At 40.3% G+C, this 13077-nt stretch overlaps 1 protein-coding gene across 12 annotated transcripts in view; it reads left to right on the plus strand.

Annotated features, from left to right (window-relative positions):
- The first annotated feature begins 210 nt into the window (after window positions 1–210).
- LOC109422631 (zinc finger protein 260) overlaps window positions 211–13077 on the plus strand; it is a 40635-nt gene continuing 27768 nt past the window's right edge. For 10 of the 12 annotated variants that reach the window (XM_062852989.1, XM_062852996.1, XM_062852991.1 and 7 more), the window contains exon 1: window positions 212–551. In XM_062852989.1, the coding sequence (XP_062708973.1) occupies window positions 537–551 (15 nt within the window). In that variant the 5' untranslated portion in view covers window positions 212–536. Of the gene's footprint in view, window positions 552–13077 lie in introns of all 12 variants that reach the window. The other 2 variants (XM_062852992.1, XM_019697459.3) reach the window with 2 other exon arrangements.

The raw sequence follows: 13077 nt of genomic DNA on the forward strand, positions 1-13077 counted from the left end.
GGTCTTGATTCCAACCGGATAGACAATACCGTGGTTCACAGTGCTATATTTTTTCTTTCAGTGTATGTTGCGCAGCACAGCATTGGCATTGACGTGCAACATTCAAATGTCATTACCCATATTTTGCCACCTCGGTGGCCGCCCGTTGGTCCCTGTTTTCGCTTCGTACGTCACAAATTCGCCCATCTTTTGCCGCTTCGAGTTGACACGCACACAAGCCAGCCTGAGCCGCAGAAGAGGAAAAAGCACCCCATTTGATGCTGCTCGCTGGCCGACCGCGACCAAGAGTAAAGTGAAGAAGTGTAGTGTGATAGGACATATTTTTCCTACAACAGAGCACAAGCACCACACACAGTCGCTCAGTTTTAGTTTTTCGGTTTTTATAATTTGTAATAATTCTACGCAACGTTTCGCGAGTTTTTCGGGAAGAGATTAGTGACCCATTGCGGCGGAATCTACCAACTGCGTTCATTTGCGGAAAGTGTCTAGCTTTAGTATCAGCTTAGTTTCATAAGGTGGAATTTTAGTTCAAAATAATGTTTTATCCTCTGGTAAGTACCATGCAGCTTCTTTTTACTAATTTGTCTTCCATTGCTATCCTCCCGGAATCATGGTTCCTCATGCCGCGGGATATAAAATTATGGATGAATGCGTGATTTTTTCCTTATTCATAATGGTGTAAACCATGCGAGTACACCGCGACGTGCATAAAAAGGGAAAAGGAAACGCGAGCGAAAAAAAGATGAAGGCTCACAAAATAAATTCCTGCACACTGCTGCTGCTGCCGCTGCAGCACGCGGTGAGTTTCATAGGAGCAGCGAGCTACACCAATATTGGAAGGGTAGCGAAAATGTCTCGCGTCGGCAGCAATCGTTCGTCGTAAAATGGAGCAGAAATGCTCATGTAATCAGTCGGATCGACTCGATTAGTTTATTGTTTTGATTGAAAATTTACGGAAAATTACGCTCGATTCATTTTCGGGATGCAATCTCTCTGTCCTGACGGAGACCGGCTCTAGCAGCTCGCCATTCGTCGGTGTATGTATTGGGGTACCGTCCTCCTATACGGAAAATAATATTGTTCACAGGTTCGGAACCTGTATTGGTGCGGGTAGGGGGTGGTAGTTGAATCACGATGATGATATAGCCTGCCCGGAGGAGCAGCAGGAGGCGGTGCACAGTCTTTGATGGACACACGAAGACGCCCCGGCTCCTGATACGAGGCGATGATTTTTATGCTTGTTGGACCTCTAAACATCCGCCTTAGTGCTACGGCATTGCACAGTGGTTCAATTTAAGCTAAATATGAAAATGCTTTTTACGTGACCGTATTATTTTTACCAGTTTCCTAAACATTTCATAATTATTTCGAAATTCATAATTTGATATAGGGTAACGAAGGGTATTATCGGCAGGTTTTTTCTCTTCGTCATGGGGGGTGTTTGCCTGAAATTTGGGCATAGTTGGGAAGGATTTGAGGCCAACTGTGAGTTCAACAGGTTTAAAAAACCTTCCATGACGAAGAGAAAAAAATTGCCGAAAATACGTAAGTTCCCCTAGATACACTGCTCCCAATCGCATAACAGCAAATGAGCAGGAATTGAGAAAACGGCATTTGAAGTTTAAAAACTCGTTTTTTATGTAAAAGTTTGAAAAATCGCCATAACTTGAAAAATGTTTCGATCATCTCGTAACTTTTACAGATTGCTTTGTCGTGTTCGTACCTCAACTGTGAAAAATATTACATTTACTATAAAATTGTTCAGTTTTGCGTTACAGGATACAAACATCCGTTATAATGACTGTTAAGCGAGTAGTTTCGAAATGAAACGCACATGATTTTTGATGGTTTATGGTGGAAATTATGACTGTCCCTATAAACAAGTTTTTTTTTCGATCCCGAAAAAATAGTTTTAATCTCTGGTCACGATCACGGTGTTTGATGGCAATAAAGTGAAGATGTTTCCTTTTACATAATTTTATAATGTGGAGTGGGCGGGGCAAGATATGTCACCTAAGGATGGATCATCATAACTTTTTAAATACAAATCGTTTTGGTTTGTATTCATCCTCTACTTTTCAATACATTAGTTAGCTGTGATAAAAGCCGTTTAAAAGATTATACAAAACAAGTTTTTGAACGAGCAGCTTAAAAAAAAGGCCGATTTTAGGCTTTGAAAAAAGTGCGGGGCAATATGAGTTATCTTTTAAATACACTGAAGTTTTTTTACGACGGTAATGGTACCGCTACTTTTCAAAAACCGTCGTGAAAAAACTGCGTTATTTCAATTTCGTAAAAAAAGTGAAGTCACGTTAGATGTAATCCTGACTATATTGCACGTGTTTAAAAAAACGAAGGGTTTTAAAATAACTCGTTTTTTACGCGGTACTGCGTAAAAACCGCGTAAAAAAAAATCAGTGTAGTTCAGATTTTCTCAACGAAAAACGACAGTATGTACTATTTTTTTTTTCTGTATTCACATAAGCTACATATCCATATTGAATAAAAAAGAGCTAGTAGTTAGAATTTTATGAATTTATTTGGAGAATAATAAAGTTTACATTTTTAGTTGTCGTTAGGCAACTTGCAAATCAATGTTTTTACGAAAAAAAAAAATATGTATCATTAATTTATGTTATAATTATAAGCGCTTATTCCTCTTGGTTAGAGTGAGTTATGAGATAGTCTTGTAAAAAAGTAAATCACTTTAAAATACGCTCAAAATTGCCATCTTGCCCCGCGTCGTTTATATGGAGATTATATGGAATGTATCGTATAAAAAAAGACTTAAAACCATCTTATTTTTTTATCTCCATGAAGGTGAATAATTTTGCAATGAATGCCCTTAACTTTTGTATATTCATGTTGTTCACCTAACAAAATTATTAGCATAAATCAAAACACAAGTAATGTGCTCGAACTGACCCATCTTGCCCCGCCCCACCCTAATGTTCTTTATTGACCGTTGTGCTTCTTTTCCCCGAATGTCGGTTCTCTGAATGCCGTTTCCCCGAATGACACTTTTCCCCGAATGACCCATTTCCCCGAATCACACCCGGGTAGAGGTGAATAACAAACCAATAACTAAAGAATAACATATTTTGTCATCATATTTAAATTCGCAATTCTTCAGTTCTTTATGAATAGCTCAGGATGACACATAAATTATAAAATATGCTATCATTGTAAAACTTGTAATTGACGAGTTGTTATTAAATAGTATAATATCATAATAATAACAAATGTTACTATCATACTATCCTGGCCACAATATCAAAACAATAACATAATTTACCATCATATTAAAATATGCTATTATTTAGACATTCTTTTTGCTATTATTTTGTTATTACAATGGCAAAATCAGTTATTCTTTAGTTGTTATGCCATAGAAATTTAGTTATTATTTTTGTTATTTTAACTCTTATTTCAAACAGAACAAATAGCTAATTTTGCCATTTAAACATTCTATTTTAATGGTAAAACTTGCCCTTCATTTGCCTTCCCGGGTAGAGCTTAATAGTAAAAGAATGGCAAATTTTACCATTAAAACAGAATGTTTGAATGGCAAAATGTGTTATTTGTTTGTTTGAAATAAGAGTTAAAATAACAAAAATAATAACAAAATTTTGGTATTAGAAAAACTTATAAATAACTTATTTTGCCATTGTAATAACAAAGTAATGGTAACCCGAGCAGGGAATGAGAACAAACCTATAACAAATTGATAACTCATTTTGTTACTGATAACAAAATGAAATCAAAACAAGTTTTCGTTCCGAATTCTTTTTATTTAATATCAAATTGAGATATCATTTTGTTATCATTTCAAAAACTCAATGTTAACAAGATTTGATTTCAAAAATCAAAAATAGGTTTAATATAAATAAAAATAAAAAATAAAAAGAAAATCGCGTTAAGTACTGTTCCTTTGAATTCCACTAAGAATTTGCATCCTTTGACAGATACGTATTTCGACCTCAACTGTAAGGTCGTCTTCAGTGTCTTGTACTTGACTCGACTCGACTCGAGGTTTAATATGCTTTATTAACATTAATTATATTCACAAAGTATTTGTTAAATCTACCTGTACTCTAGTATTGTACTTTCATATTGACACAAAATTTGCAATTGCTGATTCTGGGTAATGGTCATGCTATTGATTTAAATTGGTTTAATAAGTCTTTTTAGGGTACCTGGTTATTATCGGCAGTGTTGTTCTCTTCGTTATGCGGGGTTTTTCATCGGCCAAATTGCCTGAAACTTGGTCGTATAGCTCAGCTTGGTTGGGAAAGATATGAGGCCAATGTTGAATTCAACAGGTTTCAAAAAGCCTTCCATAACGAAGAGAATAAAACTGCCCAGAATACAAAAGTTCCCCTATATTAGTTATTTCAATCTAAACATATTGCCAAATATTTTGAAAATTGAACTACAGGGTGATTATTTCTTTAGTTTTATTTTTTTAAACTGCACTATTCGCACTTTCGTAAGAGAATAATGGGAGTTCCACAGTATAGACTGTTTCGGAAATTATAAATATTCTGTATATTGAATAAAATGAACTGTTCTGATAATTTCAACCAACTTCTTTCAGAACACAGCATATTGTGATCCACATTTTTGTATTGAAAGGGAATATTGTCATAAAATTGTCATGAAATTGTCATGATTTTAAAAGAACATTCGAATTCTCTAACAATTAACTTAATTCTTCATATTCCCATTTGCACAAAGGTGTTTTTTTTAAGGATTTTATCATCATATTCGTTGTCTCAACAAGTTGTCAAAGAAATGCCTTCAGTTTCTCATTTTTTAAGGTTTTCACCGAAACATAAGAACTACCACACAGTTTCTTAGCTTTCCTGAACACATCTAATTTCAACTAATTTATTGGCATAGCTTGTCATACCATAAAAACGAACGCAGTAAGCAGTAAATAAGACATTCGTTTGCTTAACGTTTGTTGATACATGTGTTGTTGAGAAATTTGAAACAACAATTGTTGCATTGAGATGGCCCGTAATGATGGTTCTTGATCAAATATTCTAGCAAAAATTGTTTTATCTAATCGAGAATTATATTTTCTTATTGAAACTGTAACTTTCATTGTGTTTGGAAATAGAACATTTTATTTGTGAGATTTTTTTCTTCTTTTCTATTATGCTACATTTTTTGATCACTTTGTGCAACTTCAAATTTTAATCATCTAGTTTACAGAGCCCCATTTTTTAACTTTGACAAGGAACATCAACAAAATTGGTATTAATTGCTTCATTAGAATGTATACTATAACAGCTAGAAGAAACTTTTTTGGATATTGTGCTCAAATTGAAATGGCATCCAATCGTTAGTGTATTTATAATTTCTGAAACAGTCTTTTTTTCAAAATTTTCAAACTGATCTCGTTGGGTCGCTCACGAATGGAGCTCTCGGACTCTGTCAGTTCTCACATCGAGGAACTGAAAACGACCGCCGCAGTCATTCATTTTCGGCTGAAAAACAGGCACTGAGACTGATATTTTGCAGGACTGTTTGTGACAGATTTAGTACCGTCAGTGTACCAGTAGCCGCTCGTGTTCCAATAGCCGCTCACCGCCTTTAAAATGATGTTTATTGGAATAAATATGTATGATTGTTTTCATCCGTGTATAATTCGGCACGCATATTTTGAATATCCGTGGAAAAAAGATTGTATTTTTGCAGGGAACTTTGTTTTCTACACTCGTGAGCGGCTATTGGAACACGAGCGGCTACTGGTACACTGAGGGTACCTTTTTAAGAACAAGGTTGTTAGAAAACAAAGATCTTCTTCTTCTTTCTGGCTCTACGTCCGCACTGGGACTTGGCCTGCCTCGCTTCAACTTAGTGTTCTTTGCGCACTTCCACAGTTATTCATTGAAGGGCTTTCTTTGCCTGCCATTGCATGAATTTGTATATTGTGAGGCAAGCACAATGATACTCTATGCCCAGGGAGTTGAGGAAATTTTCCCGACCGGAACGGGAATCGAACCCGCCGTCTCCGGATTGGCGATCCATAGCCTTAACCACTAGGCTAACTGGAGACCCCAGAAAACAAAGATGGCCGCCTTGTAATTTGATTAAAACTTAAAAAGCATAAATTTGATTATTTATCAGGTATCAGAACGTCGGCTCAGGCGGCACGTTGTCCTACAAATGGGAGATTTGTGCCTCGCCCTAACAGTAGCCTTTATCATCACCTACCTGAACGGAAAAAGGAAAGTAATTTGTTAGAAATAGATAGATTATAGAAAAACTAGGAGTGGGTAATGCCTGAGACATAACCGCAATGTTGACGTAGGACAAAGACTGGAACGAGATTCCGACTTTTATATTTCCATAATACAATGTTTGTTGTTATGATAATACAAATGGTGGACTGATGTGTTGAGTAAAGTTGTTGTGTGATCGCTTTCGCTGAACGCATTCATAACCCAACAAACATTTTTGCTGTATAAGAGTAAAACAAATCACTCTTAAGCTAACTTTAACTCAAGAAGCTGTTATTCAGCTGGTTCGGTTACTTGGAAAGATGTTGACTAGTTCAAGAGTTATTTCGTTTTGAAGAGAAATGGTTAAATTACTGTTCTACGAGAGAATTTCCATCGAGCGGATAAAATTATTAGATAATTGAACGGCGTTAGATAGATCTTTTCAACTAAAGTTTAACGTGAAACTCTTTCGACAATGAGCCATTTTACGAAGTGACAACAATGTTGATGATGATATTGGTTTTCACGGGTTATTGGACGCTACCTTCTGTCAAAATTCATTAATAAAATCGGCTCGTAAAATGGACTATACGTTGTTTTCATCCGGGAAGAACATATTAGTGGCCGACTTCACTATTGCTGAACTACCAAGCTTTCAGTCTGTCGCTTTTAATTATTCGAATCATAACTCATGAGGAATCATTTTCGCTGATCCTGGAAAAGACCGTTTATAAAACGGAAGATTTTGGCAAGACAATCGCATGAATTCATCACGCAATGCGATTTTACCCATACTGAATGCGGCCGTTTGCTGTCGTGGATGAGATTCCTGGTGCTGCCACCACGATAACCGAGAGCCATCGCTGAGTTTGTGTGCTGCTGCCTAGCTGGGAGGTGACATCTCCCTTCTCCTTGACTGATCCAAGGAAAATGACGAAAGATAACAGAGGAAACAGCTGTTATGCCCCTAGATTAGCAGATGAAGCTCCTCCCATTCGGCGGGCTTTCCAGTTTATTCCGTTTGTATGACCCGCCCATATTGTGTCAGACGCTTCAAACGACTAATCAACCGTTCTTTGAGACAATTTTTAATCGAACGGATAAACTAATTGAAGTATTGAATAGTTAAGATAATTTTAATTCGATAAATATTAGAATGAAACAATGTTCCAGGCACATTTGTCCGAATAAGATAATGCGTTGCTAAATTTCGTGTAGAAAGATTAGTGATCGATTTTGCTGTTGCTGAGCCACCAAGCATTCAACCATTCACTTTTCGAATGCACTACACTTTTACCGATCGATGCAATATATCCGAAAATTATCCGATTCATAACTCTTAAGGAATAATTTTCTCTGGTCCTGAAAAGGTCCGTTCAAATAACGGTTGATTTTAGAAGGACCAAGGAAAATTATCCGCACTGAATGCGGGAAGCCATCGAAAACTGCCGCCACCTGCTTCCGTGAATGAGATTCCTGGTTCTATCAGATAGATAGCCGAGAGCCGTCGCTGGATTGGTGCGCAGCTACCCAGCTGCGGAGGTAACTTCCATTGCCGGGCCCACCGAGGCCGTGATCAGTGGATGAGATTCCTGGTGCTATCACTCGTCGCAGTTGACGTGCTGCTGCGCAGCCGTGGACGTGATATCCACCTCCACCCTCCCTGACTGATCCAATGAAAATGACGAAAGAAATCAGAGGGAACAGCTTTTATGCCCCTAGATTAGCAGATGAAGCTCCTCCCATTCGGCTGGCTTTCCAGTTTATTTCGATTGCATGACCCGCCCCGCATGCTTCGGACGCTTCAAACGATTTTTAACCAAGAAATGAGAGAAATTTTCATTTAACAAATAAAGTAACAAAAAAATATAAAAATATTTAGATCATTTTAATTTGAAAAATGCTAGAATTAAGCAATGGATCGTCCTTAAATTACGGCACACAAAAATTAGTCATTTTCAACCCCATTTCATCCCTATGTCACACTTTTTGTATGGGACCTCTGAAATTTTTGTATGGGTCGTCACACTTTGCTGATCCCCCCCCCCCTACTTAAACGTGACGTAATTTCTGGACGCTCCCCAATGTTTCACGAAAAATGGTTCTGATAGGACAATGCGTTGCTAAATTCTGGGTGGAACGATTAGTGGCCGGAATTCAATCTTTCATTTCTCGATTGAACCACACTTTTCTCGATTGATGGAATGAAATTATCTGATTTACAACTTTTGAGGAATTATTTTCGGTGGTCCTGAAAAGGACCGTTTGATTAATTGACGATTTTAGGAACGAAATGGCATGAAAACATCATGTCACGCAATGCGTGTTGGTGTTCTCCTTGCTAAATACAGGATACCACCGAAAACTGGTACGCCGCTTTCTGCCATGGATGAGATTCCTGGTGCTATCCGCACGATAGCCGAGAGTTTTGCGGCTGGGTTGATGTGCCACTGTTCAGCTGTGGGGGTGACATCCACCCTGTCTGACTGATCCAACGAAAATGACGAAAGAAATCAGGGGGAACAGCTTTTATGTCCCTAGATTGGCAGATGAAGCTCCTCCCATTCGGCTGGCTTCCCAGTTTATTTCGTTTGCATATCCCGCCCCGCATGCAACAGACGCTTGAATCGGTTAATCAACCGAGAAATGAGAAAATTTTCATTTAACGAATAAAGTAAGCAAGATATTGGAAGATTAAGATTATTTTAATTCGAAAAATGGTTAAATTAAACAATGTTTCACGAAAAATGCTCTGGATAGGATAAAGCGTTGCTAAATTCCTGGTGGAGTCATTAGTGGCCGGCATCATTATTGTTGCGGGGCCACCAAGCATACAATTTTTCACTTTTCGGTTGCACCGCACTTTTACCGAGCGATGGAATGAAATAATTATCTGATTCACAACTCTTGAGGAATAATTTTCTATGGTCCTGAAAAGAACCGTTTGAATATTGAACGATTTCAGACAGAAAATTGACATGAATTAATCATGCCACGCAATGCGTGTTAAATTTCTCCGTGCTGAATGCTGAACGCCGTCGAAAAATGGCCCGCCGCTTGCTGCCGTGGATGAGATTAGTGATCGCCCTCACTGTTGCTGAACCACCACCAAGAATTCAATCTTCCACTATTTGTTATCATTTTCGAAGAAATTGAAATCAATTCATCATGCCACGCAATGCGTGTTGGATTTCTCCGTGCTGTTTGCTGGAAGCCGTCGAAAATTGGCCCGCCGCTTGCTGCCGTGGGTGCGATTCCGGATTTTGCTGCTGCCTCTGCCACCACCGTCGATCAATCCGATGTTCAAACACTTCCTTGGACTGCCGCGTTAGACGGTTAGAAGGTGAATGTGCAACAGCACCCTTGCCGAAAACCACCGCCACCGAGCCGACACGGTCGTCAAAGAAGAATGAGCGAAAACGCAAACGAAGAAAAGATGCGTTCACCTCGAGACGACAATGACGAATGAGGGAAGATGCGAAGAAGCAGTAGCTTTTATATTCTACGGGAGCATCCAAAATGTGCTCGATCGTGATTGGCTGGAATAAACATGCACTGAGGCAAAAACACTTAGGAAGAGCATAAGATCCCCTTAAGATTTGGTGACACTACGATTATTATTGAAAGCCATAAATTTCACTTATGATTAAAAGAGGAAAAATTTTATGTCCAGTCACTTACCAAAATCATAAGTTTTGCTTAGGAATATCATTGGATCAAAACTATAGCTATCGTATGTTTGCTCTTATTGAAATCAACTACTGAAACTTATAGAAATCAATATTGGTAATTATGAATGTCATGTCACAAGCAAAATGATATTCGTATTTATATGTTTTGAATTTTGTGATGAAATAATTCTGCTCCAACTCATGCATCTTGAATTACTGCGTAAGTAAAATGATAGATTTCTCTTCATCGATCATTGATACTTTGGTACTTTCATTGAAGAATGCAAGTTTGCATGCGTATTTTTCTACACAATGCAGTCAAACTTGCTTCTTGTCACTTTTGAGAAAAACGCTGGGATCAATTAAGAGGAATCGATCATTTTACTTACTTATAATTCCATTGTTGTTGTTGATTTGAGAGAATTTATGGGCACTTAAAGAAAATCAATTTGATTTTGAGTGTCCGATAGCTCCGAAAACTGATCTGTGAGTAATGCTTGTTTGTCTAAGACGAAGCTAGCTGGAATCCATACCCTCATTGTAAAGATTTTCATAGATTTCAATTATGGCTTTTTCGCAATCATGCCGCTTATGTCAATCGTAAGTTGTAGATATGGAACGCGTTCGCGACAACTATGACATCAATAAGCGAGTAATGAAACAGAAAAATAGTCCTTTCATAAGTTGCGACTTATTAAATTCCTAAGTATTTTTGCCTCAGTGTGGGTTCACTTTTTCAAATTTTTCAATAGTTTGTTATTGAAAATCAGCAAATGTTAATATTGTACATAATTGGTGAAAAGATTTCCAATCGATTGGAGCCAAAATTTTGAAAATTCAACGAGAAATGGCTGAGTTATTAACGCTCAAAATCACCACTTCAAACGTAACGCGGCCGATTTCTGAAAATTTAGAATGACACCCGGTATAGAAAAGAGAGACGTAGTCCTACGTCAAAAGTAACAGAGAAAGAGTGTGTGTGTGTGTATGTGTGTGTACAGAATACCTAGAGGAGATATTACTGCATAAACCGATGTACGGCTGATAGAAAGCAAACAACAAAATTTGCAAATTACATACATTTATTTGTTCAACATCATTAAGATAAGACATAATCAACAATAGTACGCCACAATACTCGGTTTGTGGCTGCCGCTCTCCATCCTCGGTCGCGCCCAATGCTCGCCAAGTCACGCTCCACCTGGTCCGCCCATCGTGCTCTCTGCGCTCCACGCCTTCTTGTGCCAACCGGATCCGTTGCAAACACCAGCTTTGCAGGATTGTTGTCCGGCATTCTTGTAACATGCCCTGCCCAACGTATCCTTCCGGCTTTGGCCACCTTCTGGATGCTGAGTTCGCCGTAAAGTGCAGCGAGCTCGTGGTTCATCCTTCTCCGCCACACACCGTTCTCCTGCACACCGCCGAAGATCGTTCTTAGCACGCGTCGCTCGAAAACTCCGAGTGCTTGTAGGTCCTCCTCGAGCATGGTCCATGTCTCGTGCCCGTAGAGGATCACCGGTCTTATTAACGTTTTGTACATGGTGCATTTGGTGCGTGGGTGAATCTTTTTCGACCGCAGTTTCTTCTGGAGCCCGTAGTAGGCCCGACTTCCGCTGATGATGCGCCTCCGAATTTCTCGGCTCACGTTGTTGTCAGCCGTCAGTAAGGATCCGAGGTAGACGAATTCCTCCACCACCTCGAAAGTATCCCCGTCTATCGTAACATTACTACCCAGACGGATCCGGTCGTTTTCGGTTCCGCCTACCAGCATGTACTTTGTTTTTGAGGCATTCACCACCAGTCCGACCTTTGCTGCTTCGCGTTTCAGGCGGGTGTACAGTTCTGCCACCGTTCCAAATGTTCTAGCGATAATGTCCATGTCGTCCGCGAAGCACACAAATTGACCGGATTTTGTGAAAATCGTTCCCCGGCTGTTGAGCCCGGCTCGTCGCATCACACCTTCCAGCGCGATGTTGAAGAGTAGACATGAGAGTCCGTCACCTTGTCGCAGTCCCCGGCGAGAAACGAATGAACTGGATAGTTCACCCGAAACCCTTACGCAGTTTTGCACACCGTCCATCGTTGCTTTAATTAGTCTAGTCAGCTTCCCAGGAAAGCCGTTTTCGTCCATGATTCTCCATAGCTCTGCGCGGTCGATACTATCGTATGCCGCTTTGAAGTCGATGAACAGGTGGTGCGTTGGGACCTGGTATTCACGGCATTTCTGGAGGATTTGCCGTACGGTAAAGATCTGGTCCGTTGTCGACCGGCCGTCGATGAAGCCGGCTTGATAACTTCCCACGAACTCATTTGTTTTAGGTGACAGACGACGGAAGATGATCTGGGATAGCACTTTGTAGGCAGCATTCAAAATAGTGATCGCCCTGAAGTTCTCACATTCCAAATGGTCGCCTTTCTTGTGAATGGGGCAGATTACCCCTTCCTTCCACTCCTCCAGTAGTTGTTCGGTTTCCCAGATCCTGACTATCAGCCGATGCAGACAGGTGGCCAACTTTTCTGGGCCCATCTTGATGAGTTCAGCTGCGATACCATCCTTACCAGCTGCTTTGTTGGTTTTGAGCTGGTGAATGGCATCCTTAACTTCCCTCAGCGTGGGAGTTGGTTCATTTCCGTCCTCCGCTGCACTGGCGTCGTCGTTCCTTCCGTTGCCGTGGGCTCCCGTGCCTACGTTCTCCACGCCGTTCAGGTGCTGATCGAAGTGCTGCTTCCACCTTTCGTTCACCTCACGTCCGTCCGTCAAGAGGCCTCCGTCTTTATCCCTGCATATTTCGGCTCGCGGCACGAAGCCGTTGCGGGATGCGTTGTGCTTCTGATAGAACTTCCGTGTTTCTTGGGAACGGCACAGCAGTTCCATTTCTTCACACTCCGCTTCTTCCAGGCGGCGCTTTTTCTCCCGAAAGAGGCGGGTCTGCTGTTTCCGCTTCTGTTTGTAACGTTCCACGTTCTGACGAGTCCCTTGCTGCAGCATTACCGCCCTCGCTGCGTTCTTCTCCTCCAAAACCGTTCTGCACTCTTCGTCGAACCATTCGTTCCGTCGATTCCGTTCCACGTACCCGATGGTGCTCTCGGCTGCGTCGTTGATGGCTGCTTTCACTGTACTCCAGCAGTGCTCTAGAGGGGCCTCATCGAGCTCGCCCTCGTCTGGCAACGCG

The sequence above is a fragment of the Aedes albopictus genome, chromosome 2 (assembly GCF_035046485.1).
Source record: "Aedes albopictus strain Foshan chromosome 2, AalbF5, whole genome shotgun sequence".
In the NCBI taxonomy this organism is placed as follows: domain Eukaryota; kingdom Metazoa; phylum Arthropoda; class Insecta; order Diptera; family Culicidae; genus Aedes; species Aedes albopictus.